The following is a 24,795-nucleotide window of genomic DNA, read 5'->3' as shown; positions in this document are numbered from 1 at the left end:
TCTGATTTATTTGTTAAATCAAAGCGTGAACGTCAAATGAAATGAAAAGAACTAAATCAAATATCAATGTGCGAATTCAGATACTGCTAAACAATATGACATAATGTAAAAAAAAATATTATAAATACAATCTTTGTAAATTAAAATATTTGTAAAATAACAAATTAGGGCAAATTCAGCTCCAAGAAATGGTCTTATACTATATTGTTTCTACTTGTTAAACAGCACAATACCGTAGACTCACCAGACAGATGACAAAAGCAGGAACAAACTTTAAATTGCCCGTAGGTGTGAACATGAGTGCGAATGGTTTTTTTGTTTTTTTTTTATGTGTACCCCGCTTCCTGCCCGATGACAGCTGGGATGGGCTCCAGCACGCCCGCGACCCGCGCGAGGAGAAGCGGCTCAGAAAATGGATGGATGTTCAAGTCATACAGAAAGTTTGAACATAATGACGCAGTCTTTTTACACAGGTACATGTACTTCCACTTCAGTACAGATACTTTTACCACAGTGTGAGTACTTTTGCCACCTCTCCATTAATGCCGCTTTAGAGAGCAAAATGGAAGGTTATAGCGCCCCCGTGTCAGCCTGTGGTGACATTGAGAAGGGGTTTTACCTGGCACACTACTAAGACTTGAGACTGGTTCTTAAGAGCTGTATAAATAAATGTGACTGACATGATGATGATAATGATGATAATAATGAGGATGATGATGATGACAATGATGAGAATGATGACGATGATGATGATGAAGATGATGAAGATGATAATGACGACGATGATGACAATGATGACGATGATTATGACAATGATGATGATGACGATGATGACGAAGATGATGAAGATGATGACGATGATGAGGACGATGATGATGATGAGGACGATGATGATGATGACGATGATGATGATGAGGACGATGAGGATGAACATGATGACGATGATGAGGACGATGATGATGATGGATGACAATGATGATGATGAAGATGACAACGATGACGATGATTATGACAATGATGATGATGATGATAATGACGACGATGATGATGAGGATGATGACGAAGATGATGATGAGGACGATGACGATGATGACGAGGACGATGATGATGATGACGATGATGATGATGCCATGCTGTCAGGTAGCCCCGCCCCCCCCCCGCCGACTGCAACGAACCATGTCAGCATCCGCAGCGCTTGTAAAAGGCGCTTTGTGCATCTCTAATCCGCTGTGATGTCAGCGCGCAGGAGGAGGGGCTCCGCTCTCTGCTTTAGCCCGAGAACTCGTCGTCGTCTGGAGGGACGAACCGAACCGTAGCAAGCCGAGCGAGCAGGCACCGGGGGGGAGGAGGAGGAGGAGGAGGAGGAGGGGGCAGGGATGTAGACGGCCGGAGCCGCACCTCTCCTCCGCTGGCTGACACACAGGTAACACCGTGGCTGAATGTGCGTCGTGTTTGTATGTTTATATCAATGGTTGTTTTGACGACACCTGGCCGGATGGAAGAGTCCGGAGGCGCATCGAGACAGGTGACAGATTGTTCCTCTGTTACATCATATTTGCATTCGCCGTTTGACCGAGCTGAATCGTGGATTTAGGCATCGTCATGTGATTTCACAGTGCATCTCATTACACAACATCATTCTGTTTGGGAGACGCTGTCATTTTTTGGAATGGCTTAGCTGAGCCCTGCACGTTAGCGAGTCCTCAAGGCACTCGACACTTTGACATATTCCATTGCATGCGTTTCGTGGATTTTGGAGCTATGTTGTTATTATGCAAACACGGTGCAAGAAACATGACTCTGCGTGTGTGTGTTTGTGTGTGAGAGAGGGAGGGGCAAGAAGGAATGATGATGCACTCAATAATTAAATGCTTCAAAAAAAAAAAACATCCACATTTGAGTGCGCGCAGAGCAAATTCAAATTGTAAGCCCTATCCATTACTGACTTGACTACACTGACTAGGCCTAAATATTGGCATTATTTTTCACATTCATTTATTATACCGCCTAAGGTAAGCGGGATAGGAAATGCATGGATAGATATTAGACCATGGACAGCACGGTGCAGTAGCGGTTTGCACATCTACCTTAGAGTTCTGAGGTTTGGAGTTCAAATCCCTTTCTGTGTGGACTTTGCATGTTTTCCCCCGGCTCGCGTGGGTTTTCACAGGGTACTCTGGCTTCTTCTCAGTTGGGAAAAACATGCATGTTAAGTTAATTCATAATCAACTTTATTAAGGACACTATGGGTCTATATCAGACATATACTGTAAAAAAAAAAAAAAAATACTGTACGTAGCCTACACCACGTAAAATAGAAGAGGGGTTTATGCCTAAAAATTACAGTATTAAAAATAGACTCCTGTGCCGGTGTCGCCACAAACTCGAGTGGTATCTAAGTGCTTCTTTTCACAGGGTTAGAAAACCCCAATGATGTTGTTTAGAGACCCAACCAAATGACACATACAAGTTTACATACACGCTATAAAAACAGTCATATGCTTTTTTTTTTTATCTCACTCACTGACATGAAATCAGACTAAACTTCCCTGACTAAACTCTGTTTTAGGTCAATCAGGATTACCAAAATGATTTCTATTTGCTAAACGCAATAAGAATGGGAACTGTTTTCCGTCCAAAGTTTACATACAGTGATGATGATGTCATGTATTCTGAAGCTTTATTGACAACGTTTGAGTTAATTAAAGATGGATGTATTTAAAGGCACACCTTAAACGCACTGCTTCTTTGTGTAACGCAATAGGATAGTCGAAAGAAATCAGACAAAATATCAGGAAGACAATTGTTGACTTGCACAAGTCTTGTTCATCCTTGGGTGCAATTGCCAGATGCCTGAAGGTGCCATGTTTATCTGTTCAAACAATTAAGACGTGTACACCATGGGAATGTCCAGCCGTCATAACGCTAAAGAAGGAGACCGGTTCTGTGTCCCAAAGATGAACGTGCTTTGGTCTGAAATGTGCTTATCAACTCAAGAACAAAAGCAAAAGACCTTGTGAGGATGCTGCCTGGAGCTGGTAAGAGTGTGTCATTAGTCACAGTGAAACGAGTGCTGTACCAACATGGGCTGAAAGTCCACTCTGCCAGGAAGAAGCCATTACTCCAAAAAGAAAAAAAGATTACAATTTGCAAATGCACAGAGGGCCCACATTTCTTACGAGGTCTGACGAAACTCAGATTGAAGTGTTTGGCCAGAAGGCGCGTCATTGCATTTGGAGTAAAAAGAGGGAAGCTTGCAAGTCTGAAAACACTAACCCAACTTTGATATGTGGGCGTGGCAGCATCATGTTGTGGGCTTGTTTTGCTATGTGAAGACATCAGCCAGCAAGTGAAAGCTTGGGCGCAAGTGGATATTCCAAATGGCCGATGGCCATACTGCCAAACGAGTTACAAATTGGCTTAAGGATAACGAAGGCAGTATTTTGGAGTGGCTCTCGCAAAGCCCTGATCTCAATCCAACGGAAAATCTATGGAGAGACCGGAAAAGGCATGTGGGAGCAAGGCGGCCCACAAACTTGGCTCCGTTACACCAGTTCTGTCAGGAGGAATGGGTCAAAATCCGTGCAACCTTTTGTGAGAAGCTTGGGGAAGATATCCAAACTGTTTGACCCAGGCCATACATTTTAAAAGCAATCGTACCAAATACAAATGAAATCTATATAAACTTCTGATTTTGAAGAAAGTAAAGAAAAACAATGTCCCAAAAATCATTCCCTCATTATTCTGGCATTTAGCAACTAGAAATAATTGTGGTCATCCTAATATGACCTAAAACAGGACAAGTTTATTCTGATTTCATGTCAGACAGTGAGGACAAATATGTGTGTATTTTTATATAGTGTATGTTGTAAACTTCTGGTTTAAACTGTAAATCTTTTCATCTGTACATCAAGTTTCTTCAAAGTGCTTTGTAATGGAAGACCCCATATTGCCCGTTGGTGTGAATGGGAGTTGAATGGTTCTTTGTCCATAGGTGACCTCTGATTGGAATGTGCCCAAAGCCAGCTCGCTCGTGACCCGAATGCGGACAAGCGGTATAGAAAAACGACAGACGGATGTTAGACCATGGTTGTAAAATGTCCATATTTCCATCCGTTTTCTAAACTGCTAAAACTACTCACCGGAATGGTTGCCAGTCACTCACAGGGCTTTTGTTTTGACAGACAACCGTTCGTACTCGCATTCGCACGGTCACTGAGCAGCAACTGAAAGTCAGACCAATGAATCGTGCCTCTATCAGATATTATCTTTTGGAGACCAACGTAATGATGGTTATATTACACATCCTTGTTTTGTCCATCCCGCTGTCTAAATTCCATAGAATGTTCCTTGAAAATTCATTAGAACTGTTGGAGTTCATAACCAATAGTGTGGAGGTACACGACTCCAAATAAGAAGAATACTTGTCTTAGTTCTAGTCGAAGTCTCAAAGCTTATCAGATTACACTTAAAATAAGACCTATTAACCTAAAAAAGTTACTTATTTCGACTTATTTCAAGTAAAAAAAAAAATAGCTTGAAAGTGAAGAGTTCCTTTTTACGTGATGAGTCTTATTTTAATATTCTTTTCACGTAGCCAGCATTAGAGTGACTGTTGGTGTAAATGTTGAGTGTGATTGACTGGCGAGCGATGCAGGGTGTATCGTCTGCTATTAAATACAACATCTGCTGCTTGACAATTTTTCTTAATCGGTTAATTGTTTTCAATTGTATTTCCTCTCTAATACCTCATCATTTTCGTGTTCGGGCAGTACAGTATTTGCAACTCCCGACTGAGTACACTGTTAGACATTCCTGTAAATTCGACAGTTATTTGCCACATACCATACAGTAAAACGCTTTAAAGTGATTATGCAGTAATGAACTACAATTTGCACTGCATCGTGGGATCACGGAGACTTACTGTATTTTGTAGCTGAAGCCGTGGGGCTCTCAGCATGCATTGCGGCATGAAATGTTGAATGAACTGTTGCCAGAATAAAGACGTTAATGCTTAATGTTCACGAACGATCAGGATTAACGTAACATGAATAATATGTACCCGTAGTTCGTTGAATGTGTGTCTTATTTAACTCTCGCATTACTTTTAATGTTGCACTTTGTTTTCATGACTCCACAGTGTTTAAGTGTTTCATCGTGAATAACAAGACGCCTAAATAATGAGACACGTGCAAGAAAATATGATAATACAAGAAAGAGAATGATCATAAAAATCTCTTGTCTAGAAATACTGAATACTAACTCTGTGACGCCGTTGCAGAAAAACATTGTTGTATATGCTTCTATTATATACATGTGCGTTTGGTAGTAGTAGTATGTTTCCATTGGAGCGACCTCATTGTAGCGGCCAAGAGACAGGAGCCAATTGCTGCTATCGCAGAGTGTCACCTGATTCAGGAAAGCTAATCAACTAGTATTGAGCAAATAATTATTCATTTAAAAGTAAAAAAGTAAAACCCCAAAATGTATATGTTGTAAAAAATATATAAATATCATCTGATCATTATTAATTAAAATTAGGGCTGTCAATTGATTCATTTTCTTAATCAGATTAATAACACATTTGAATTTTGATCAATCGTGATTAATCACAGGCGCGAAATATACCCCACATAGAACCACATCTTGCTTTGAGATGGTATTTTAAACTTGTTGTGCTTTGATGAAAAGAAAGTTCAGCGATGTAACTATATGAAAATGACCTTTGGTTTTTTTTCGAAATCCCATCGACATGACCTTTGAAGCAAAAATTTGCCCCTGGGCACAACTGTTGGAGTCTCCTCACTTATCTTTGCAGTAGTGTAAGCACTAACCTGATCACTGACCTTATAGCAACCTGCACCGCATTTTAGATATCCATCCGGAGTTTAGATAAAGGCGTGTTGTGGTCAAAATAAATTGTGTGATTTATCTGAGTTAATACATGATTAATGCAATCATTTTTTTGTGATTAATCGTGAGTTAACGCTTTAACTTTGACAGTCCTAATTAAAATGTGTTATACCAGCATGTTTATTTATATGAAGTTCATTCTATTCATCAGTTAACTTGAATGAAGAGACTAAAAGTTCGATGAAGATGAAGGAGAGCTGGAAAGCAGGTTCTTAGGCAGAAAGAGAAGGGGAAAGCACAGAGCCTACAACTGTAAGGCTTTGAATGTTACGAGTATGACAGAAAAGGCTCGGGAGATGGTTGACATGATGATTAGGAGAAAGATTTATTTATTGTGCATCCAGGAGAGTAGGTGGAAGGGAGAAGGGGGTTATTTTAAAGGAATAGTTAGCTAAGAATGTCTCGGAGATGAAAAGAGTGTTAGATCGAGTGATGATGCTGAACGTTGAAATTGAGGGCGTTAATTGTGAATGTAATAATTAGTGGCTATGCCCCCACAGGTAGGATGTGACCTAGAGGTGAAAGAGAAATGCTGGAAGGAGCAAGATGAAGTAATTCTGAACATCCCAGAGAGAGAGAGAGAGTCATAGTGGAGATTGTAATGGACATGTTGGAGAAGGAAATGGGTGATGAAGTGATGGGTAAGTTGGCATGCAGGAAAGGAACTTGGAGGGACAGATGGTGGTAGACTTTGCAAAAAGGATGGAAATTGTTGTAATGGACACCTTATTCCAGAAGAGTCAGGAACATAGGGTGACATACAAGAGCGGAGGTAAAAGCACACAGGTGGATTACATCCTGTGCAGATGATGTCATCTGAAGGAGGTTACCGCCTGTAAAGTGGTGGTAGGGGAGAGTGTGGCTACACAGCATAGGATGGTGACGTGTAAGATGACTCTGGTGGTTGGTAGGAAGATTAAGAAGACCAAGGCAGAGCAGAGAACCACGTGGTGAAAGCTGAGAAAGTAAGAGTGTTGTGAGAAGAGGTGAGACAGACTCTCAGTGGACAGGAAGAGCTTCCAGAAGAGTGGACCACTACAGCCGAGGTGATCAGGTTAGACAGGCAGGAGAGTACTTGATGTATCTTCTGGTAGGAAAAGGGAGAAGGAGACTTGGTGGTGGAACCTCAAAGTACAGGAACTCATACAAGGAAAGAGGTTAGTTGAGAAGAAGTGTGAATCTGAGAGGACTGAGGAGAGGAGAAAGGAATACATGGAGGTGCAACATAGATTGGAGGTAAAGGTGGCAAAGGCCAAAAAAGAGGCATATGGATTACATGTTTGCAAGGTTGGACACTAAAGAAGGAGAAAAAGCTCTATACAGGTTGGCCAGACAGAGGGACAGAGATCTGAAGGATGTGCAGCAGGTTAGTGTGATTAAGGATAGAAATGGAAATGTGTTGACTGGTGCCAGTCGTGTGCTGGATAGATGGAAACAATACTTTGAGGAGTTGATGAATGAGGAAAATGAGAGAGAAGGAACAGTAGAAGAGGCAAGTGTGGTGGATCAGGAAGTGACATTGATTAGGGAGGGGGAAGTTAGAAAGACGCTAAAGAGGCGGAAAAATGGAAAGGCAGTTGGTCTAATGACATACAGTACCTATGGAGGTATGGAAGTATCTAGGAGAGGTGGCCATGGAGTTTTTGACCAGCTTGTTCAACAGAATTCTAGTGGGTGAGAAGATGCCTGAGGAATGGAGGAAAAGTGTGCTAGTGCCCATTTTTAGGAACAAGGGTGATGTGCAGAGCTTTGGGAACTATAAAGGAATAAACTTGATGAGCCACACAGTGAAGTTATAGGAAAGAGTAGTGGAGGCTAGACTCAGGACAGAAGTGAGTATTTTCAAGGAACAGGATGGTTTCATGCTTACAAAGAGTACAACAGATGTATTATTTGCCTTGAAGTTGTTGATGGAGAAGTACAGAGAAGGTCAGAAGGAGCTACATTGTGTCTTTGTAGATGTAGATAAAGCCTATGACAGAGTACTCAGAGAGGAACTGTGGTACTGTAAGCGGAAGTCTAGAGTGGGAGAAAAGTATGTTAGAATAGTACAGCACATGTATGAGGGCAGCAGAACAGTGGTGAGGTGTACCGTAGGTATGACGGAGGAGTTTAAGGTGGAGGTGGGACTGCATCAGGGATCAGCCCTGAGCCCCTTCCTGTTTGCAGTGCTGATGGGTAGGCTGGCAGATGAGGCAGATAAGACTGGAATACCCGTGGTCCATGATCTTCGCAGATGACATTGTGATCTGCAGTGAAAGGAGGGAGCGGGTGAAGGATCATTTAGAAAGGTGTAGGGCGTGCGCTGGAAAGGAGAGGAATGACGATTAGCCGAAGTAGGATAGAATATATGTGCACAAATGAGAGAGGTGGAGGGGGAAGAGTGAGGCTACAGGGAGAAAATAGGGTGGCGGACTTTAAATACTTGGGGTCAACAGTCCAGAAAAATGGGGAGTGTGGTAAGGAAGTGAAGAAATAGGTCCAAGGAGGTTGGAAAGTTTGGAGGAAGGTGTCAGGTGTGTTATGTGACCAAAGAGTCTCTGCTGGGATGAAGGGCAAAGTTTATAAAACAGTGGTGGGGCCAGCCATGATGGACGGATGAGAGACAGTGGTAGCGAAGAGACAACAGGAAGCAGAGCTGGAGGTGGCGGAAGTGAAGATGTTGAGGTTCTCACTCGAAGTGACCAGATTGGATAGGTTTAGAAATGAGCTCAGCCAAGATGAAATATTGTAGAGACAAAGTTAGATAGAGAAGAGTTTGTTGGTTTGTTTCCAGAGTACAGAGAGTGAGTATCTTGGTAGAAGGATGAAGAGGATGGAGCTGCCAGGCTAGAGAGCTGGCGGCAGACCAAAAAGAAGGTTGATAGAAATAGTGAGCGAAGACATGAGGGCAGTTGGTGTAAGAGAGGAGGATGCAGAGGTTGAACTTTGTGAAATACATCGAAAAGCTATGTTGCAATAATGGCTCTCAATAATATTTTATTACAAAGGATCAGAAAGCGGACGTGATGATGGAGCTGGTTTCATTATTCATAAACGTATCGCCAATTACGTTACCTGCGTCAAAAGTATTTCAGACAAACTCGCCACATACATCTCTATTGGAAAGCGTTACTCACTTCAATTGTTACAAATATATGCGCCAACCATCAGCCACACAATGAGGTGGAAGCGTTTTACGAAGATTTATCCTATCTTTATAGTCAATCGAAGCGCACATTTCGAATAGTCATGTGTGACTTTAACACCAGGATTGGCCTTAACTCTGGCGAGAAATCAATTGGATCCTACGGAATGGGATCAAGAGACGAAAGAGGAGAACGCTTAATATAATTTGCTGATCAAGAAGGCTTATACTTTATAAATTCGTTCTTTAACAAGAAATTGAACATAAAGTGGACATGGAAAAGCCCCAAAGGTAACACTACCATTCCTAGACTAATTCCTGTCGATCGACAAAGGGGGATTTACGGATTTCACCGCCCTAAACAAATTTGACATTGGAAGTGACCACAAATTGGTTCGGATCAAAGTGCAAACCAACTGCCAACTTCAACGAAAGAAACTTCTAAAGAGCAAGTTTACCAATCTAAACTTAATTCAAGAAAGAAATGACAAGTTTCAAATACATACCCAATTCCAATGAAGTTGGGATGTTGTATTAAAAATAAATCAAAACAGAATACAAGGTTTTGCCAATCATGTTCAACCTATATCTAATTGAATACACTACAAAGACAAGCTATTTAATGTTCAAACTGATAAACTTGTTTTTAGCAAATAATCATTACCTTAGAATTTTATGGCTGCAACACGTTCCAAAAAAGCTGGGGGGACAGGTGGCAAAAAAGACAGAGAAAGTTGAGGAATGCTCATCAAACACGAGTTTGGAACATCCCACAGGTGAACAGGCTCATTGGGAACACGTGGGTGCCATGATTGGGTAGAAAAGGAGCTTCCCTCAATTGCTCAGTCATTCACAAGCAAAGTTGGGGCGAGGTTCACCTCTTTGTGAACTAGTGCATGTGAAAATCGTCAAACAGTGTAAGGACAATGTTCCTCAACGTATAATTTCAAGGAATTTAGGGATCTACGGTCCATAATATCATCAAAAGGTTCAGAGAATCTGGAGAAATCATTGCATGGAAGCGGCAAGGCCGAAAACCAACATTTCAATTTTAGAATTTCTACAAAGCAGCGGATGTCACTTGACGCTCATTCACTTCACATGGCTTTTATTAGACAAGCAATTTCACATTTCTGTAACTGATTTGCTTGTGTCAGGGGAGTGAAATGAAAGCCTAATTGTGTCTCAAAATGTAAATATTACCTTGTGTTTGACAGTGTGTATGATAGTGTAGCTCAAGGTTCTTATATGCCCAAGTAGCACGTGTGTCGTTGTCAGTGTGTGTTTGTCAGGAGTGGATTAGTGAGTTAATGGGTTAGCAAATCTCCAACACTGCAGCTTTCACTGCACCCTGACAGATGGAAGTGTAGCACTCTGCTCAAGGCTCTGCAGATATACCGCCGCTCTACTGGGCCATCTGCAGCTAGGCCAAGTCCTCCTTGCTGAGCCTCTCTCCAAGGCGCCTGGCGTCGACTGTGCAAACTGTGCAGAGAGGATCATCCAGCACCCTCCCAGTCAAACCTGGCAGTTGGGGTTTGTGGTCAGATTACAAAATCAACTTTTGGCACCATACTGACCATCTGGGTTTGCTATGTCCCTTTTCTGTTTGTATATACAGTACGATTACAGTACCTTTTGGTGATGGGCATTATATTGTTGTTGGGATGTGGGGCTAAACCGGAGTGCTCGGAGAAAACCCACACAGGCACGGGGAGAACATGCAAACTCCACACAGGCGGGGCTGGGATTTGAACCCCGGTACTCACGACTGTGAGGCAGATGTGCTAACCAGTCGTTCACCATGCCGCCTCCCCTAATCCTAACCCTTCAAAGGGAGAGAAGTCACATTGATTGCACAGATTCAAGTATCTTCTTTCTTTGCCGCTCGCCTCAAAATCCTGCCGACGCACCTGATTGCGACCAGCAGAAACGAAGGCTTTTATCGTTGAATCTACCTACGGACCTGATCACCAACATCAGTCTCACCTAATCAGTAATGGGAATCTGCCGCTTCTTTAGGCTCTGCTCTTTCGACAGCCCAGTGGACCCTCACTTTTTTTGTTGCTTCAACTTTATCACGAAATTATGAGTAAAAGGAATTACTGAGGCAGCACGGTGGACGACTGCTTAGACCGTCTGCCTCGCAGTTCTGAGGACTGGGGTTCAATCCCCGGCCCCGCCTGTGTGGAGCTTGCATGTTCTCCCCTGCGTGGGTTTTCTCCGGGCACTCCGGCTTCCTCCCACATCCCAAAAACATGCACGGTAGGTTCATTGACAACTCTAAATTGCCCATAGGTGTGAATGTGAGTGCGAATGTTTGTTTGTTTCAATGTGCCCTGCAATTGGCTGGCAACCAGTTCAGGGTGTACCCCGCCTCCTGCCCGATGATAGCTGGAATAGGCCCCGGCACTCCCGTGACCCTTGTGAGGATAAGCGGCTCAGAAAATGGATGGATGGATGAATTACTGATTTCAAAAATACATATTGAATATGAATTATTCATATTTCTTTAACAATTGAAAAAAAAAAATCATATAGATTGCTAAATAGAACTGTTGTATGAGCAGCAACAGTCGCAGTAGACACTAGACACACTTGTACATTCATTAACAGCAGGTTCCCTTGCTTGTCTTTTTTCCTCTAACTGAAGTAATGTCAGGATTCAGGTTGCAAGTTGGACCCAGATGCAGAGAGGACAGGGAGGTGTGATTGTGAAGAACGGTTTATTGCAGCTCTGAAACGAACAAAGGAACTCCGAGAATTAAATCCGAGATTGGCAGGGTTCCAACGAGGACAGGTCTGGCAGGGTAGGAGTCCGTGTTGTCGGTGGGCCGCAAGAGGTGAGCACTGGTTTCCAGGGAGCAAGGGCACATGACAGACTGGGAGCAAAGAACAAGAATTAGGTAGAGGTAACTCACGAGGTCTTCAGGAAGCAAAAAGATAGGCAAGGTGGCCAGGCTACGAACTCGACGTAGAGCGTTGATAGTCTGGCGACAAGTTGGAGTCCTACAGCGTCTTAAGAGCAGTCAGGTGAAATTAGGGTGACAAGGTGCAGCTGCTAGACTCCAACACGTCAACCCTGCAAAGCACTCATGACACACACACGGGCTGCATTCAGGGTGCTGAAACAGCAGCCCTGATAAGTAATGCCCAATGCAGGTTGTTTGTGAAACTGAAAAAAGATGAGAAAAAAAACAAAACCGATCTCGTTAAGTAGCCGGATCCCGTCGATCGTCTTTCAAAAACGTCTTTGAACTGAAAGACAGGATCGTTCATAACCGACACATCACTACACCGATGAGTTTCGTGATATCATCTCTTTTGGACCGGTCCACGCGATTATCTTATTTTAGGCTCACTTTCAAGCGTAATCAAAGCCGCAATAGCAGCGACTAAACAAAGTAGAACGGCCACAGACATGTTTGAGACCTCACGTGACGAGTTTGTGGTGACATAATAGGTATTGGCTCAAGATTGGCTTCAATGGAAATGACGGTACCTGCAGCAAAATGCGTATGGCACTTGTTCTTTCCTGCAATGAAACCTTCCTTTTTGGCAAGTTTTACATTGTAGTTGTTTGGATTTGTAGGGTTAGGAAATGCACCATCGATCAATGCCGTGATAGGCAATCTGCCAGGAGACGTGGCTCTATTTTTGTCTACATGGTGCTTGTTGGCTTTTGCGTTGGAACTCTTCAACTTCTTCTGACATCTCTATTCTACTCAACATAACACTGTCATTGAAAGAGGTGTTAAGAACAATCAGATTGTTTGATTCTCCAATAAAATTATATTAAAGAACAGTTAATCAACTAATTTTACATTTCCCCATAAGTGATCAATGATTTTATTTTTCTTCAAATGGCCATCGCTAGTCCTTTTACACACATAAAGCAATATATGTACTGTATATTGCATACTGATAATTCTTTTTTTCCATTGTCAGTTCCTATTGGTATATTAGGTAAATGGTTGGCATAATACTTAGTAAGAAATAACAATGAGATGTACTATCAGACAGACAGATCATAAACCCCTCTGGAGTGGAATATTTTAAACAATGATTAATAAGGTAAGCTCTCGCCATTTTGTTCCGTGTAATTAGTTTGCACATTCTTTCCTTTTCTGGTTTTCGTTCATTAGTAAGATTATATTCTATGTGTACTCTAACAGTACGATACACAGCAAAGGCTACCACGGGAAATAACTGATGGATACCCTGATAGCCTCATCATATTTAGTTAGCATCACAACTTGCCCTGTAACTCCCAGGACCCTTATTATTCAGATCACTGGTCTATCCATCGCTCTGTGTCAGCTCTTATCCAATATCCGTAAAATATCAGTTCGTCTTCCAACCCTGACTCTTCTTTGAGCTTTGGTCTCCTCTCGTTCTGCCAGCTGCTGGCAGCTGCGATAAAGTGGTCGGAAGTGCAATGAGAAACCAAACAAGTCCCAGTGGATGTATTTTTCTTGCGATTAGTATAGCATCATTGATAGAAGCTGGCAGGAAAGAAAAGCAACATAATGTCTCTTACTTTTTAAATTACACTACTCAATTGTGTGAGTGTGTGTTGTAATCTGATGCACTTTTCCAAATTCTCACATCTTCAGGGCTCTATTTTCATAGACGGCGTAGCTGCTTTTCAGCATAAAAACTGGTGAATCTTGATTTTCATGCAAGTGCAAGAGGGACTGCCCTTGGAGATGCCCATGGAGGAGTGAGATATTGATGTCCAAAAGTCCTTCTAAACGTTTGCCTACTGGGGGGGTGGGGGGGGGGGACAGGCATATAAATGATCGTTGGAAGGGACATATTTAAGTCACTAGCTGTTTTCTCATCTCATTCTGTATTTAATAAGCGTACCCGCTAAAGTGCAATGATCCAGTCATGCCACCGAGAGATGTGTCCATGCGAGATGATTGCGCCACTTTTTAATGGATGAGAGAAGCCGCTTCGATTGGACAGGATTGAGGTTGGTTGCGATGATGTCCAAACCAGCACGGACATCCAACTTTTAAATGCGTTGGGCGCATGCCGGTTCACAAAATTACCAAAACCGGGTCGAGCCCGCTTCCTCACAGAGTTACGCCAAGCGCAGCACTGAATTCCCGCTATTTATGAAATAGAGCCCTGAATCTTTGTTCTCTTTTCAACCTTTCCTTGCGCTTGTATGATCATTTGTTTATATTGTCCTCTGTATCTGTGTCTGAAGGGTTTCCATGTAGGTTAAAGGACTATGTTTTAAAAATTGGAGTCAGATTACCTCTATAAAATGAGCCATAAGTATCCAGAAGAGTGCAGTGGGGAAGTGGATGAGGAAAGCCCTGTCGCCTCCGTTTCTCAGAGGACTAGGCAGAATAATGGCTCAGTGTCTGGAGAACCTCCTGTACGTCGACCCTGGAGGCCATGTCAGATCCTCAGTCCAGATGGAGAGTTGAATTCCCACCTTCATCACCATCCTCATCAACCTCCTTATCATCACCACCCACCTACAGGTCGTGGTGGTTCACAACGCCAACGCCGGCGTCCCGCCATCAGTACAAGCGCAAGGCCAAAGTCAGGCTAGTTTCCCCGGTTCTGTCCCAGAGGCTGTTCCCTCCCATGAAATTCAAGACACTGAACCACGCCCTGTCCAGCAGCTCCGGCCCGCTGTCACCCGTTACCGCCGTCGTGGTGACCCAAATCCAAGACTTAAAGGTCAAAGACAGAGGCCACTAATCAAGGAGATACAGGAATCTTTACCTGTTTCAGACCACATAGAAGGTCAAGTGCAGCAAGACATTACAGATGGTCCTTCTAAGGAACATTTACAGGACAGAGGATCTCCCCACCTGACTCACCCACCTGAAGAAGTTAAGGAGAATGAAGAACCAGGACCAGCTGAGAATGGAGCAAATGAACACTCAACCACAGATCACTCTTGCTGCACCCATGAAGACGTACAGGCAGTCCAAGAAGGAGCAGAGGTTTTTGGAGACAAGGACGTGAAAAAACAGGAGGAAGATATGGATGGTGATGTTGTAGATGTTGAAGCTCAGGGAAGTGAAATCACTGATCTCTGCTCAGACACAGAAAGTGCTGCCTCACTTAGTAACGATGGACCTCTCCACAGCCCTCCGCCACTCCAGTCCCCTACTCCACCATCGTCCCCCGATGCACCACTTTTCCCGCAGCTGGACCACTTCAGCGAGGAAGCCAGTATGAGCCCTCTGCCCGACAATGACCTGCTGCCTGAAGACGACGACGACGAGTGCTCTGAATCACCTTTGGAATATTATCCCAAAACCTATGCAGACTTTTATACAGAGTCACACCAAAAGTCTTATGTGGAGCTGGCTGATCATTCAGAGACAAAATCCCATCCCAAATCCTTTCCAGAACCACTTAAGACCTCCTATTCTGAAGCACTCAGAGAACCTCACACACAGTCTCGTCAGAAGTCTGAGACATACGAGGCCCAGCAGGTGTCCCACCGAGAGCCATTTACCAGCCATAGACAGGAGAATGTCCAAAAATCCTCCCCTATCCAGGGCTCCCATCATGCACCAAGGCGGGGCAAAGACAGAGGTAGCCATCCTTCCCAAGTGGATAGCTCTGTCGGCTGCCGGCTGCACCACTATGACGGTCAGTCTGATGGAGAGGGGGGCAGCGCTAATCAAAGTCCCATCCAGAAAAGTTTTAGGCATGTACCTAGACAAGCAGATACACGGACAAAACATCCATCATCTGTGCAGAGCGGCGCCGGAGACACCAAGGATGAGGTTGGTCTTCCATCAGAGGAAGGTACAAAGTTTCCAGGAGACGCCATTAGCCTCGTAATAAAAGACATTAGGGAGGCCATTGAGGAGGTTAAGACCAAGACGATACGGTCCCCCTATACACCTGACCAGCCTGTGGAGCCCATTTGGGTAATGAGACAAGAGATGAGCCCTACAGAGGAGGTCGACCCACAACAGATGATGGCAGGCCATGTAAGTATGACCCTTATTTTTCAAATATTATTATTGTAATGAGCCTTTTGCCTCAATAGGTTTCAGTCTTAGTGAACCTTGTCGTCCTTCTGGTTGTGTTGGGAACTCCAGCTTCCTCCCGCTGTGAAAAAAACAAAACAAAAACACACACAGAGCATGTTTCTGTGACGACCCCCTAACTGACTACTTGAATGTAAGTTTGACTGGCTGTCTGTCTCTGTCCAGTATCAGTCCTTTGATTGACTAGAGGTCTCTGACCCTCTATCAGGCCAGCTTTCTGGTGACTCTGAACTGAAATAGTTTAGAATGTGGGTGGATGGATGATTCACTGTATTTTGGTCAAATTAAAAAGCCTGAAACATAAGGACGAATAACGTAAATTACTCCACATATAGTTCAACTTCCGCGTGTTTGGGAGCCCTTTAAGCAGACCCACGTTTTTACAAGAAATTTGGATTGTCATTCAACATGGTCTTTGATTCATTGACGTGAGTGTTTATTCTGATTTAGAAACTCTATTTCTTCCTTATGCTTCCTTCCACATTCTTTCCCTTTGTCCCTCTCGCAGTTGGCGTCCAGGTCTCCATCCCAGAATGCATCTATGTCAGATCAGGAGTCTGGAAGTCCGCTGAATGTCGAGTCCTCCAGAGCACTCCATTCCCAACAATCTGGCGAGCATCAGCCCCAAGGCCACCAGTCCGGTCAAAGGGATGCCGCAATGCAACCGCACCCATACGTGCAGCCTAATCAACCACACCAACAGCAGCATCATCAACAGAACCAACAGCATCCACGACATCGGGTCCAGCCCCCTTCACAGCAGCCGCCTGTCCAAGAGGTGACCCCTTAAATCATTAAAAGACAAGCCCTTCCATATCAAATATTTCAGTTGTTAATGTAAGTTTTTGTAAAAATCTTTTTATAGATTTGCAGATCTCTTCCTCAATTTCCCACATTTGTGGATGGTGAGTATACACTTATGCTCAGCTCCACACGTTTGTCAGAACAAACCACGCATACGCACGAACACACACACCCGTACGCATAAATATGCATATACACGCACATGGACACAAACTTTACGCATACATTATAATAACAATACACAACATTTCTACCATTTTAGGTTTGTACTGTTTATGTATGTGTACCATATGTATGTACTCAAACAATTACCAATATACTGTATATTTTGGACACTTCCCTATTTTTTTACATAGCTTGTTTGGGTTGGGACGTACCTCTTCAACTTTGTGTTCTGGGTTGCACAAAGCAAGATCCATAAAGCAACGGTTGTATGAGTTTGTTGTGGAAGCACTTTAGAGCCCTGACCCGAATCCTGTGAAACACATTTGGGATAGAATACAACAGACAATATGAGCTAAGCAATCTTTGTATTTCATTCCCTTCAGATGTAATGCAAAGTGCCCCATTGCTTTTGTCCATTCAGTGCCGACTATGTACTGTATGCATGCTTATGCCTAATGAGTACACTTCATCTGTGTAGTCCCGGGACCATGCGACCCCGATGACCTTATTGATGGCATCATCTTTGCTGCAACATACCTGGGCTGCACCCACCTGCTGTCAGAAAGGACACCCACAAAGAGCGCCCGCATGCAACAGGCACAAGAAGCCATGAACAGAGTGCGGGTAAGGACACCGAGTTTTGTCGCGACAGCAGGACATTGAGGCCGTTCACGAACACACCCCTGCCTTTATAAAATACAAATACTGTGATCAAAATTATAGTCTAGCCAATAAGTCACTATAAAGTTCAAGACAGACCCTTTTTCCACCCAAATTTTTTTCAAGAGAAATGTAGTTAGTTTGCTGATTTTCCTGATCTCAAGAGCATCACATTGTGGTCTATTCTTCGCTTCCCTTTAACTTTGTGCATGAATTTTTCAATGAGCTCCATGTTGGACTGTTCACATTTTTTAAACTCAAATCACAATTATCACACATTCAAATATTCAGATCTGCTCAAGCAATCACCCAAATTATATATCGCGTCATGCCAAAAATGCAACGTATGATTTATGTTTTGCATATTTAGTTGTGGAACTCGCCTTGCTCCTGAAAACAAATAATCAACTCTCTCTGGCCCCATCTTGTGCTTCTCATTTAATTTACAAGGAACCACTGCACCCAAGCCAAAACAACCAATTGGAGACAGAAGGTGTGACTGACAAGGTGTCAAACACTTGCCGTGCACTCGTGGGTACTCATAGCGGGCACGGCCTCGCAAAAAATAAAACGTCAAACCGATAACATTTAGTGATAGTAACACTCCATTACGAATAAGGTGCTTTTCTAGGGTCAGTGCAAGGCCGAGGGGTTATGCGGTAAAAAGTGAATGAATGAATTACAATTATAAGATATTGGTCTCGGCGGCACGGTCATCGACTGGTTAGCACATCTGCCTTACAGTTCTGAGGACCGGGGTTCAAATCCCAGCCCCGACTGTGTGGAGTTTGCATGTTCTCCCCGTGCCTGCGTGGGTTTCCTCCCACATCCCCAAAACATGCATGATAGGTTGACTGGAAACTCTAAATTGCTCTTAGGTGTGAATGTGTGCGCGAATGGTTGTTCGTTTATATGTGCCCTGCGATTGGCTGGCGACCAGTTCAGGGTGTACCCCGCCTCACGCCCGAAGATTGCTGGGATGGGCTCCAGCGCACCCGCGACCCTTGTGAGGATAAAGCGGTACAGAAAATGGATGGATGGATATTGGTCTCTGAGTTGTGCTCTATATCTCTACAGGCAGCTCAGAAGCAGGCAAAGAACAGGAAAAAGGTCAGTTGTCTCTCCTCTGTTTTCGTGGAAAATTGAAGTTTGTGTTGAAATGTCATATAGCTCATTCAGATTTTACAGTTGTCTCTTCATTTAAACTTGGAAATGTAAGTAAATGATTGACATATTTTCTCCTTTATTCTTTTATCTCTTCTTGTCTATGTTGATGTTTCTCTGCAGAGTCCTGACAGTGAGACTCCATGTACTGCTGAGGTGGATCTTTTCATGTCCACACAAAGAATCAAAGTCCTCAATGCAGATACTCAGGTAGAGAAATAACCATGTTATTGTAGTGCTCAGAAACCTTTAATAAGACATTTTACTGAACATTATCATGTACTTTTTTGTGGGCCAGGAGTCTTTAATGGATTTGCCGCTGAGGACCATCTCCTATATAGCCGACATTGGCAACATGGTGGTCTTGATGGCACGGGGGAAGATGGTCCGTTCCCGCAGTGCACAGGAAAACTTGGACCAGACAGCTGAGCAAACCACCATGTCCAATGATGACAGAAGGCTCTACAGGATGATCTGTCACGTCTTTGAGTCCGAAGATGTGAGTCATCGCTTTGCCATTTGGTGTCATCGTCACATGGGCTCTGTTCGGTACAGTTTGAAATTTGGGTTGTTTCGCTTTTCAAGCTGATTTTATGTTCAAAGATAGAAATAGATAATCATTTGTAGAATAGACACGCACTCAATGACCACTTTTTGATAAACTACACTGTTAAGACATTTCATAGGGTTTTTTTTGAGTAACTTACTGCATCACTGTTGCCCGTGACTTACTGTAAACTTGAATTAAACATAAGTTACTGTTTTACATTTTACAATTTACTGGAAACAGTGTCAAATCAATGTTTTGATTCATTGTGTTGCTGGTGAGTTACACCAGCTGAACAGGAGCCCTTTTGACCTGTAGAACAAGTAGGCCAAACCAAGAAATCACAAGAAGTACCTGTATGTGGTTGTATTTAATACAGTTGCTCAATCACCAGGTAACGTTTACCTTGACCTACAGTAGAACTGACCATGATGTCATTCTACCGCACACAACCCACAGTTAAGGGTTTCATGAAAAGAAAAGAAAAAAAAACAACCTCAGACACACAAGCAACGATCTACGGGTAACATAAACACACATTATTCATGTAACGTTAAGCCTGATCATGAATATTAAGGATTAACGTCTTTATTAAGGCAACAGTTCAACGTTTTATTCTGCGATCCATGCTGGGAGCCACATGGCTTCGCAGTTCTGCTGCATGCAAAACAGTCACAGTAACTCTCTGTGTGAAGTCAGCCAAAATCCCATGATGTATTGTAAACTGTAGTTAATTCCTGTAAAATCACTTTCAAATATTTTTGTGTATGGTGTGTGGTAAATAACTGTAGAATTTACAGTAATGTCTAACAGTGGCATTTGGTGCATCGACACCATCTAATGATAGTCGAAACGAGCAGTATATATAAAAAAAAAGATAACAAGGCTCAATTTTGATTGATGTTGTTGGAGAAGTATTCATTTAACAATATGTTTATTATTGTGGCTGCAGTTTGCAGTGATATACAGCTGCACTGCATTAACAGCGTAATATAGGAATAAGAATAAGAACAATATCAATCTATCCGCTTTTCCTCACTAGCATCATAGGTGAGCTGAATTTGTGCGAGAAGCAGAGTACGACGCCAGTCAATCACAAGGCATCGTGATAATAATACTGCTTGTGCAGCTCTCATTACTGTGACCGCTGGGGGGGCGGAGCTACGGCATGCGACGAAGCTCAGTATTGCCAACTCAATTTTTAATGTTCAATTTGTGATAAGAGACTTTTGGAGACTCTGAAACACTCTTCACAGCAGCTGGACAATATATATATATATATATGTTGTTGTTGTTTTTTTTGCGTGCAAAATAGTTTCCCCTCTTCTATCAACTTGCATAATTGTACTTGGATGAGGAGAAAAACAAACCAAAAAAAAAAAGAAGCTAGCTAGCTAGCTAGCTAGCGTTGGCGCCGAGTTTGAGGCTACTGTCTTCCCCATAGCCTTGCTAACAATGTCAACCGACTAACGCAAATGACTAAATTAGCTAACGATAATAACTGGGGGGAAAAAATACACATTACCTCGTTACATGCTTGTGGTTTTTCAGGCTGGCAACAGACAAACTATTTTCACCACGACTCATTCTTATGCCGACAACACCAAAAAATGTCTGTGAAATAAGGTTGCTTCTCCAAGCCTATTGCGTCATCGTCATGAATGTCCCCTGGCTCACGTTCCTCTATGTTGCTGCTTTCCTGTTTTTTTGTTCTCCTTTTAAGACCCCAGTCATTTAAGATCTCAACCGCAGTTGATGTGACGTCTCTGTAGTTACATTTTCTTTACCTCATGTCGGCATACACAGAGGTGAAAAAAAGTACGAACATATTTTCACCAAGGAGTAAAAAAGTATGGGTTTATGTTTTTAAACGTAGGCTGCCGATTGAAAAATCTACTTACTGGTAAGTACAGTAATGGCGTTTTTACACTTGACCATAGCAGATAGAAGCTTCGCTGTACAATCACTGGCAAAGAAACTGCGGATTTTTTCCCTCAGGATGAAAATGTCCTCATCTTTTCTTCAGGCCCAGCTGATTGCTCAGTCCATTGGTCAGTCCTTCAGCGTGGCCTATCAGGAGTTCCTCAGGGCCAACGGCATCGACCCCGAGGATCTGAGTCAAAGGGAGTACAGCGACCTACTCAACACTCAGGACATGTACAACGACGACCTCATCCACTTCTCCAAGTCTGAGAACTGTAGAGATGTAAGTCAACCAGCAGGTGGCAGCAGAGTGCAGCGGTCTCTGACGCTCTCCTGGGTTCCTCAAACTTTTTCCGCTCACTGCATGCGGAAAGTCGTTTCCCATACCATCAATATATGAAAAATAATCAAGAAGTCAAAATGTTGAAATGGATGCGATAGATACAATGGAATTATGTTACTACTTGCTGCCAGTCAGCAAAGAAAATGAAGACCAATATAAGGAAATATTCCTTATTGGCAGCAAAGTAGATTATTCTGGTGTATTATTATTATTATTATTAAAATAATAATATTTTCGAATGACGAAAATTACTCAGTTTATGATGGAGTTCTGTTCCTGTGGTCGCAACGTAACTTTAATTTGTAAGTCAGAACGCATCATAGATTGTCCCTAACCTACAGTAACACAGTAGTGAAGTCATAATTACATTAAATATTTGTATGAAAAACACTTCTATGCCATGAATGTAAAACAATCCAATTAAAAACAGTAGGCTATGTATGACGGTAACTGAGTTAAATTGTAACCTGGAAATGTTGAACGTCTGGACCGTCATAAACCAAGGACTCGCTGTATTGTTTCAAAAAGAAAAAACGTCCCAAACCTGGTCCATATTCATGATATCACTTTGCAAGCTTATTTCCTTGCCCTCAGGTTTACATAGAGAAGCAGAAGGGGGAGATTCTGGGTGTGGTGATAGTGGAATCAGGCTGGGGGTCCATCCTCCCCACCGTCATCATCGCCAGTATGATGCACGCCGGTCCCGCTGGGAAGTCCGGTCGACTCAACATCGGCGACCAGATCATGACCGTCAACGGCACCAGCCTAGTGGGTTTACCGCTCAGCACCTGCCAGAGCATCATCAAGGTACGGTGGCTAATTCCCATTTCTCGGACTCTTTGAATGTCCTTCTTTCTACTGGCTAATCTTAACTCCGTTTTCCTTCAGGGACTAAAGTCTCAGTGCAGGATCAAGATGAACATTGTCCGGTGTCCTCCAGTCACCATGGTGCTCATTCGCAGGCCGGATCTCAGATATCAACTTGGCTTTAGTGTCCAGAACGGCATTGTGAGTATCTACGCAGAGAATAACCTCTTTTTTTTTTTTTTTTTTTTTTGTGTCCTGTTTGGCTGTTAGGTGAAGCAAAATGGAAGATGTGTATCCCTTTTATGCCAGAACAGTTTTATTGTGTCACAGTGGAGTGTTTAAGCTTCCGCTGTGGTTTCTTACTATTATAATTGAAGCTTATTGAGAATCAGAGAACAGAACAAAGTTTCTAGAGGGGAGAGAGAAACGAAGAGAAAAGACAAAGCTCTAATTGTAAACAGGATGTAGTAAGTCATGACATTATCTCCAACAATGAAACATTAGATATGAGTGTTGCTTGTGCTTGTGTGTTGCGTTTGTGCGCAGATCTGCAGCCTCATGAGGGGAGGAATCGCAGAGAGGGGCGGCGTACGCGTTGGCCACCGCATCATTGAGATCAACGGTCAGAGCGTCGTGGCGACACCTCACGAGAGGATCGTTCAGATCCTCTCAAACGCCATGGGAGAGGTATGATGTGATCTGCATTCGGGTTAACAGGTGCTGAGCATCTCATTTTAACGATTAAGAATATCGTAGACAAGTTCATTTATTTCAGTAGTTCATTTTAAAAAGTGAAATTCATATATAGATTTATTAACACATACAATAATACTTTTCAGAAGGTCAATTCCCATCTAATTTCTATATTGTTAGGGTTATGCGATGCTCTGAAACCTTGAGATTGTAAATTTGGGGTTTTCGTTAGCGTGAAGCTATAATGACCAAAATACCACACAAACAAACAATTGTTTTCATGAAAAAGTATGTGAACCCCTAAGCCAGGGGTGTCAAACTCATTTTTGTCTCAGGCCGCATTGGGGCCGTTAGAACAGTGAAATGTTTAATCACCAAATCATATTATTACCATTACACAACAAATTGAGGGATAACTAGTTTTGAAATCAGAAGACAAGGATAATAGTTTGTTCAAGTATTGTTTAAATTACTGTACAAGAAGGGTTTGGTAACAGAAAAATGCAGTATTTCAACATTATTGTTTATTATTATGACGATTTGGCATTTGGGTACAGATTTGAGCAAATATCACGGAAGTTGACGAGCATGATTTGCTTTCGCGGGCCACATAAAATGATGTGGCGGTCCGCATCTGGTCCCCAGGCCTTGAGTTTGACACCTATGCCCTAGGCTAATGACTTCTCCGAGCGCTAATTCGGAAGTCAGTCGAGCTAGAGTCCAATCAATGTGACTAGATTGGAGGTTGGTTGAAAAAAAAACAAAAAAAAAAAAACACTAGACACTAAACACTCGAAAAAAAAATATCATTGCCCGATATGAACCACGCCTAGCATAATTAAAAATGATTAACTTGGAAAGGGCAACAAACGTATCACTGAAATCTCTGATAGTCAATAAATGGAGAAAGTTCAGCACTATTACAGATTTTCATACATATACTGTATACTACTAGTTAGTAAGATAAAAGATAAAGCAAAAAAAGGTCACGTCAGCACATGTGACGTCGTCCCGCCACCGTTGAAGTTATTATACTGTCCTAAGTTCCAAGTTGAACATGAAAATAAAATGTTTCCCCGTCTCGGTTCTAGATCCACATGAAGACGATGCCTGCAGCCATGTACCGCCTGCTTACTGCACAGGAGCAACCTGTCTACATCTGATAACACCTTTTTTTCTGTCTGCTCATCCAGCTTTCACTCTTCCACTGCAACCTGTTTGACATCACGCTAATTGCCTTAATGTGTACAGTGCACAGCAACATAGACATCAACAGCGTAACAAGTGGTTTTTTTTTTGGGGTTTATTTTCATTTGAGCCACGTGCTCCTGTGATGTGGTATACAGTATGTTAGACCAAAGATAAATTGATGGTCTTATTGTGCATATTTAGGTGGCAAACAGAGTAAATGTTATTTTTGGTCAAATAGCTGTAATATCTGAATGTACACTACATACTGTTGGACCTAAATATTGCCAGGGCAACCCAAATGTTAAACAAGCGAAGCAAAGCATGTTCATGTCTGCTAATAAATCACCAACGCCATCTGGCTCGTTGTAGTCTCTATTTTTAGATTTTAAGACATTTAAATTCAGTCAATTTGACTCTGTAAGTT

The 24,795-nt window shown here is 42.6% G+C and overlaps 1 protein-coding gene and 1 long non-coding RNA gene across 2 annotated transcripts; one reads left to right on the top strand and one right to left on the bottom strand.

The window, feature by feature from the left end:
• Positions 1 to 1,264: 1,264 nt before the first annotated feature.
• LOC133465312 (amyloid-beta A4 precursor protein-binding family A member 1-like) lies at positions 1,265 to 24,725 on the top strand. The gene is given in 14 exon segments (XM_061747990.1): positions 1,265 to 1,423; positions 14,256 to 14,570; positions 14,572 to 16,014; positions 16,583 to 16,852; positions 16,940 to 16,979; positions 17,522 to 17,667; positions 18,781 to 18,813; positions 18,991 to 19,077; positions 19,166 to 19,366; positions 21,441 to 21,620; positions 22,275 to 22,487; positions 22,569 to 22,688; positions 23,034 to 23,174; positions 24,272 to 24,725. Coding segments are annotated over 13 exon segments (3,201 nt in total). The 5' UTR covers positions 1,265 to 1,423; positions 14,256 to 14,315; the 3' UTR covers positions 24,344 to 24,725.
• LOC133465314 (uncharacterized) lies at positions 11,816 to 21,455 on the bottom strand. Its single transcript, XR_009784601.1, has 3 exons — positions 21,316 to 21,455; positions 17,256 to 17,353; positions 11,816 to 11,919 (listed from the first exon to the last, which is right to left on the bottom strand). It is a non-coding gene; the product is annotated as an uncharacterized LOC133465314 (long non-coding RNA).
• Positions 24,726 to 24,795: the final 70 nt, after the last annotated feature.

The sequence above is a fragment of the Phyllopteryx taeniolatus genome, chromosome 15 (assembly GCF_024500385.1).
Source record: "Phyllopteryx taeniolatus isolate TA_2022b chromosome 15, UOR_Ptae_1.2, whole genome shotgun sequence".
Lineage (NCBI taxonomy): Eukaryota > Metazoa > Chordata > Actinopteri > Syngnathiformes > Syngnathidae > Phyllopteryx > Phyllopteryx taeniolatus.
This window is presented reverse-complemented; position numbering and strand designations above follow the sequence as displayed.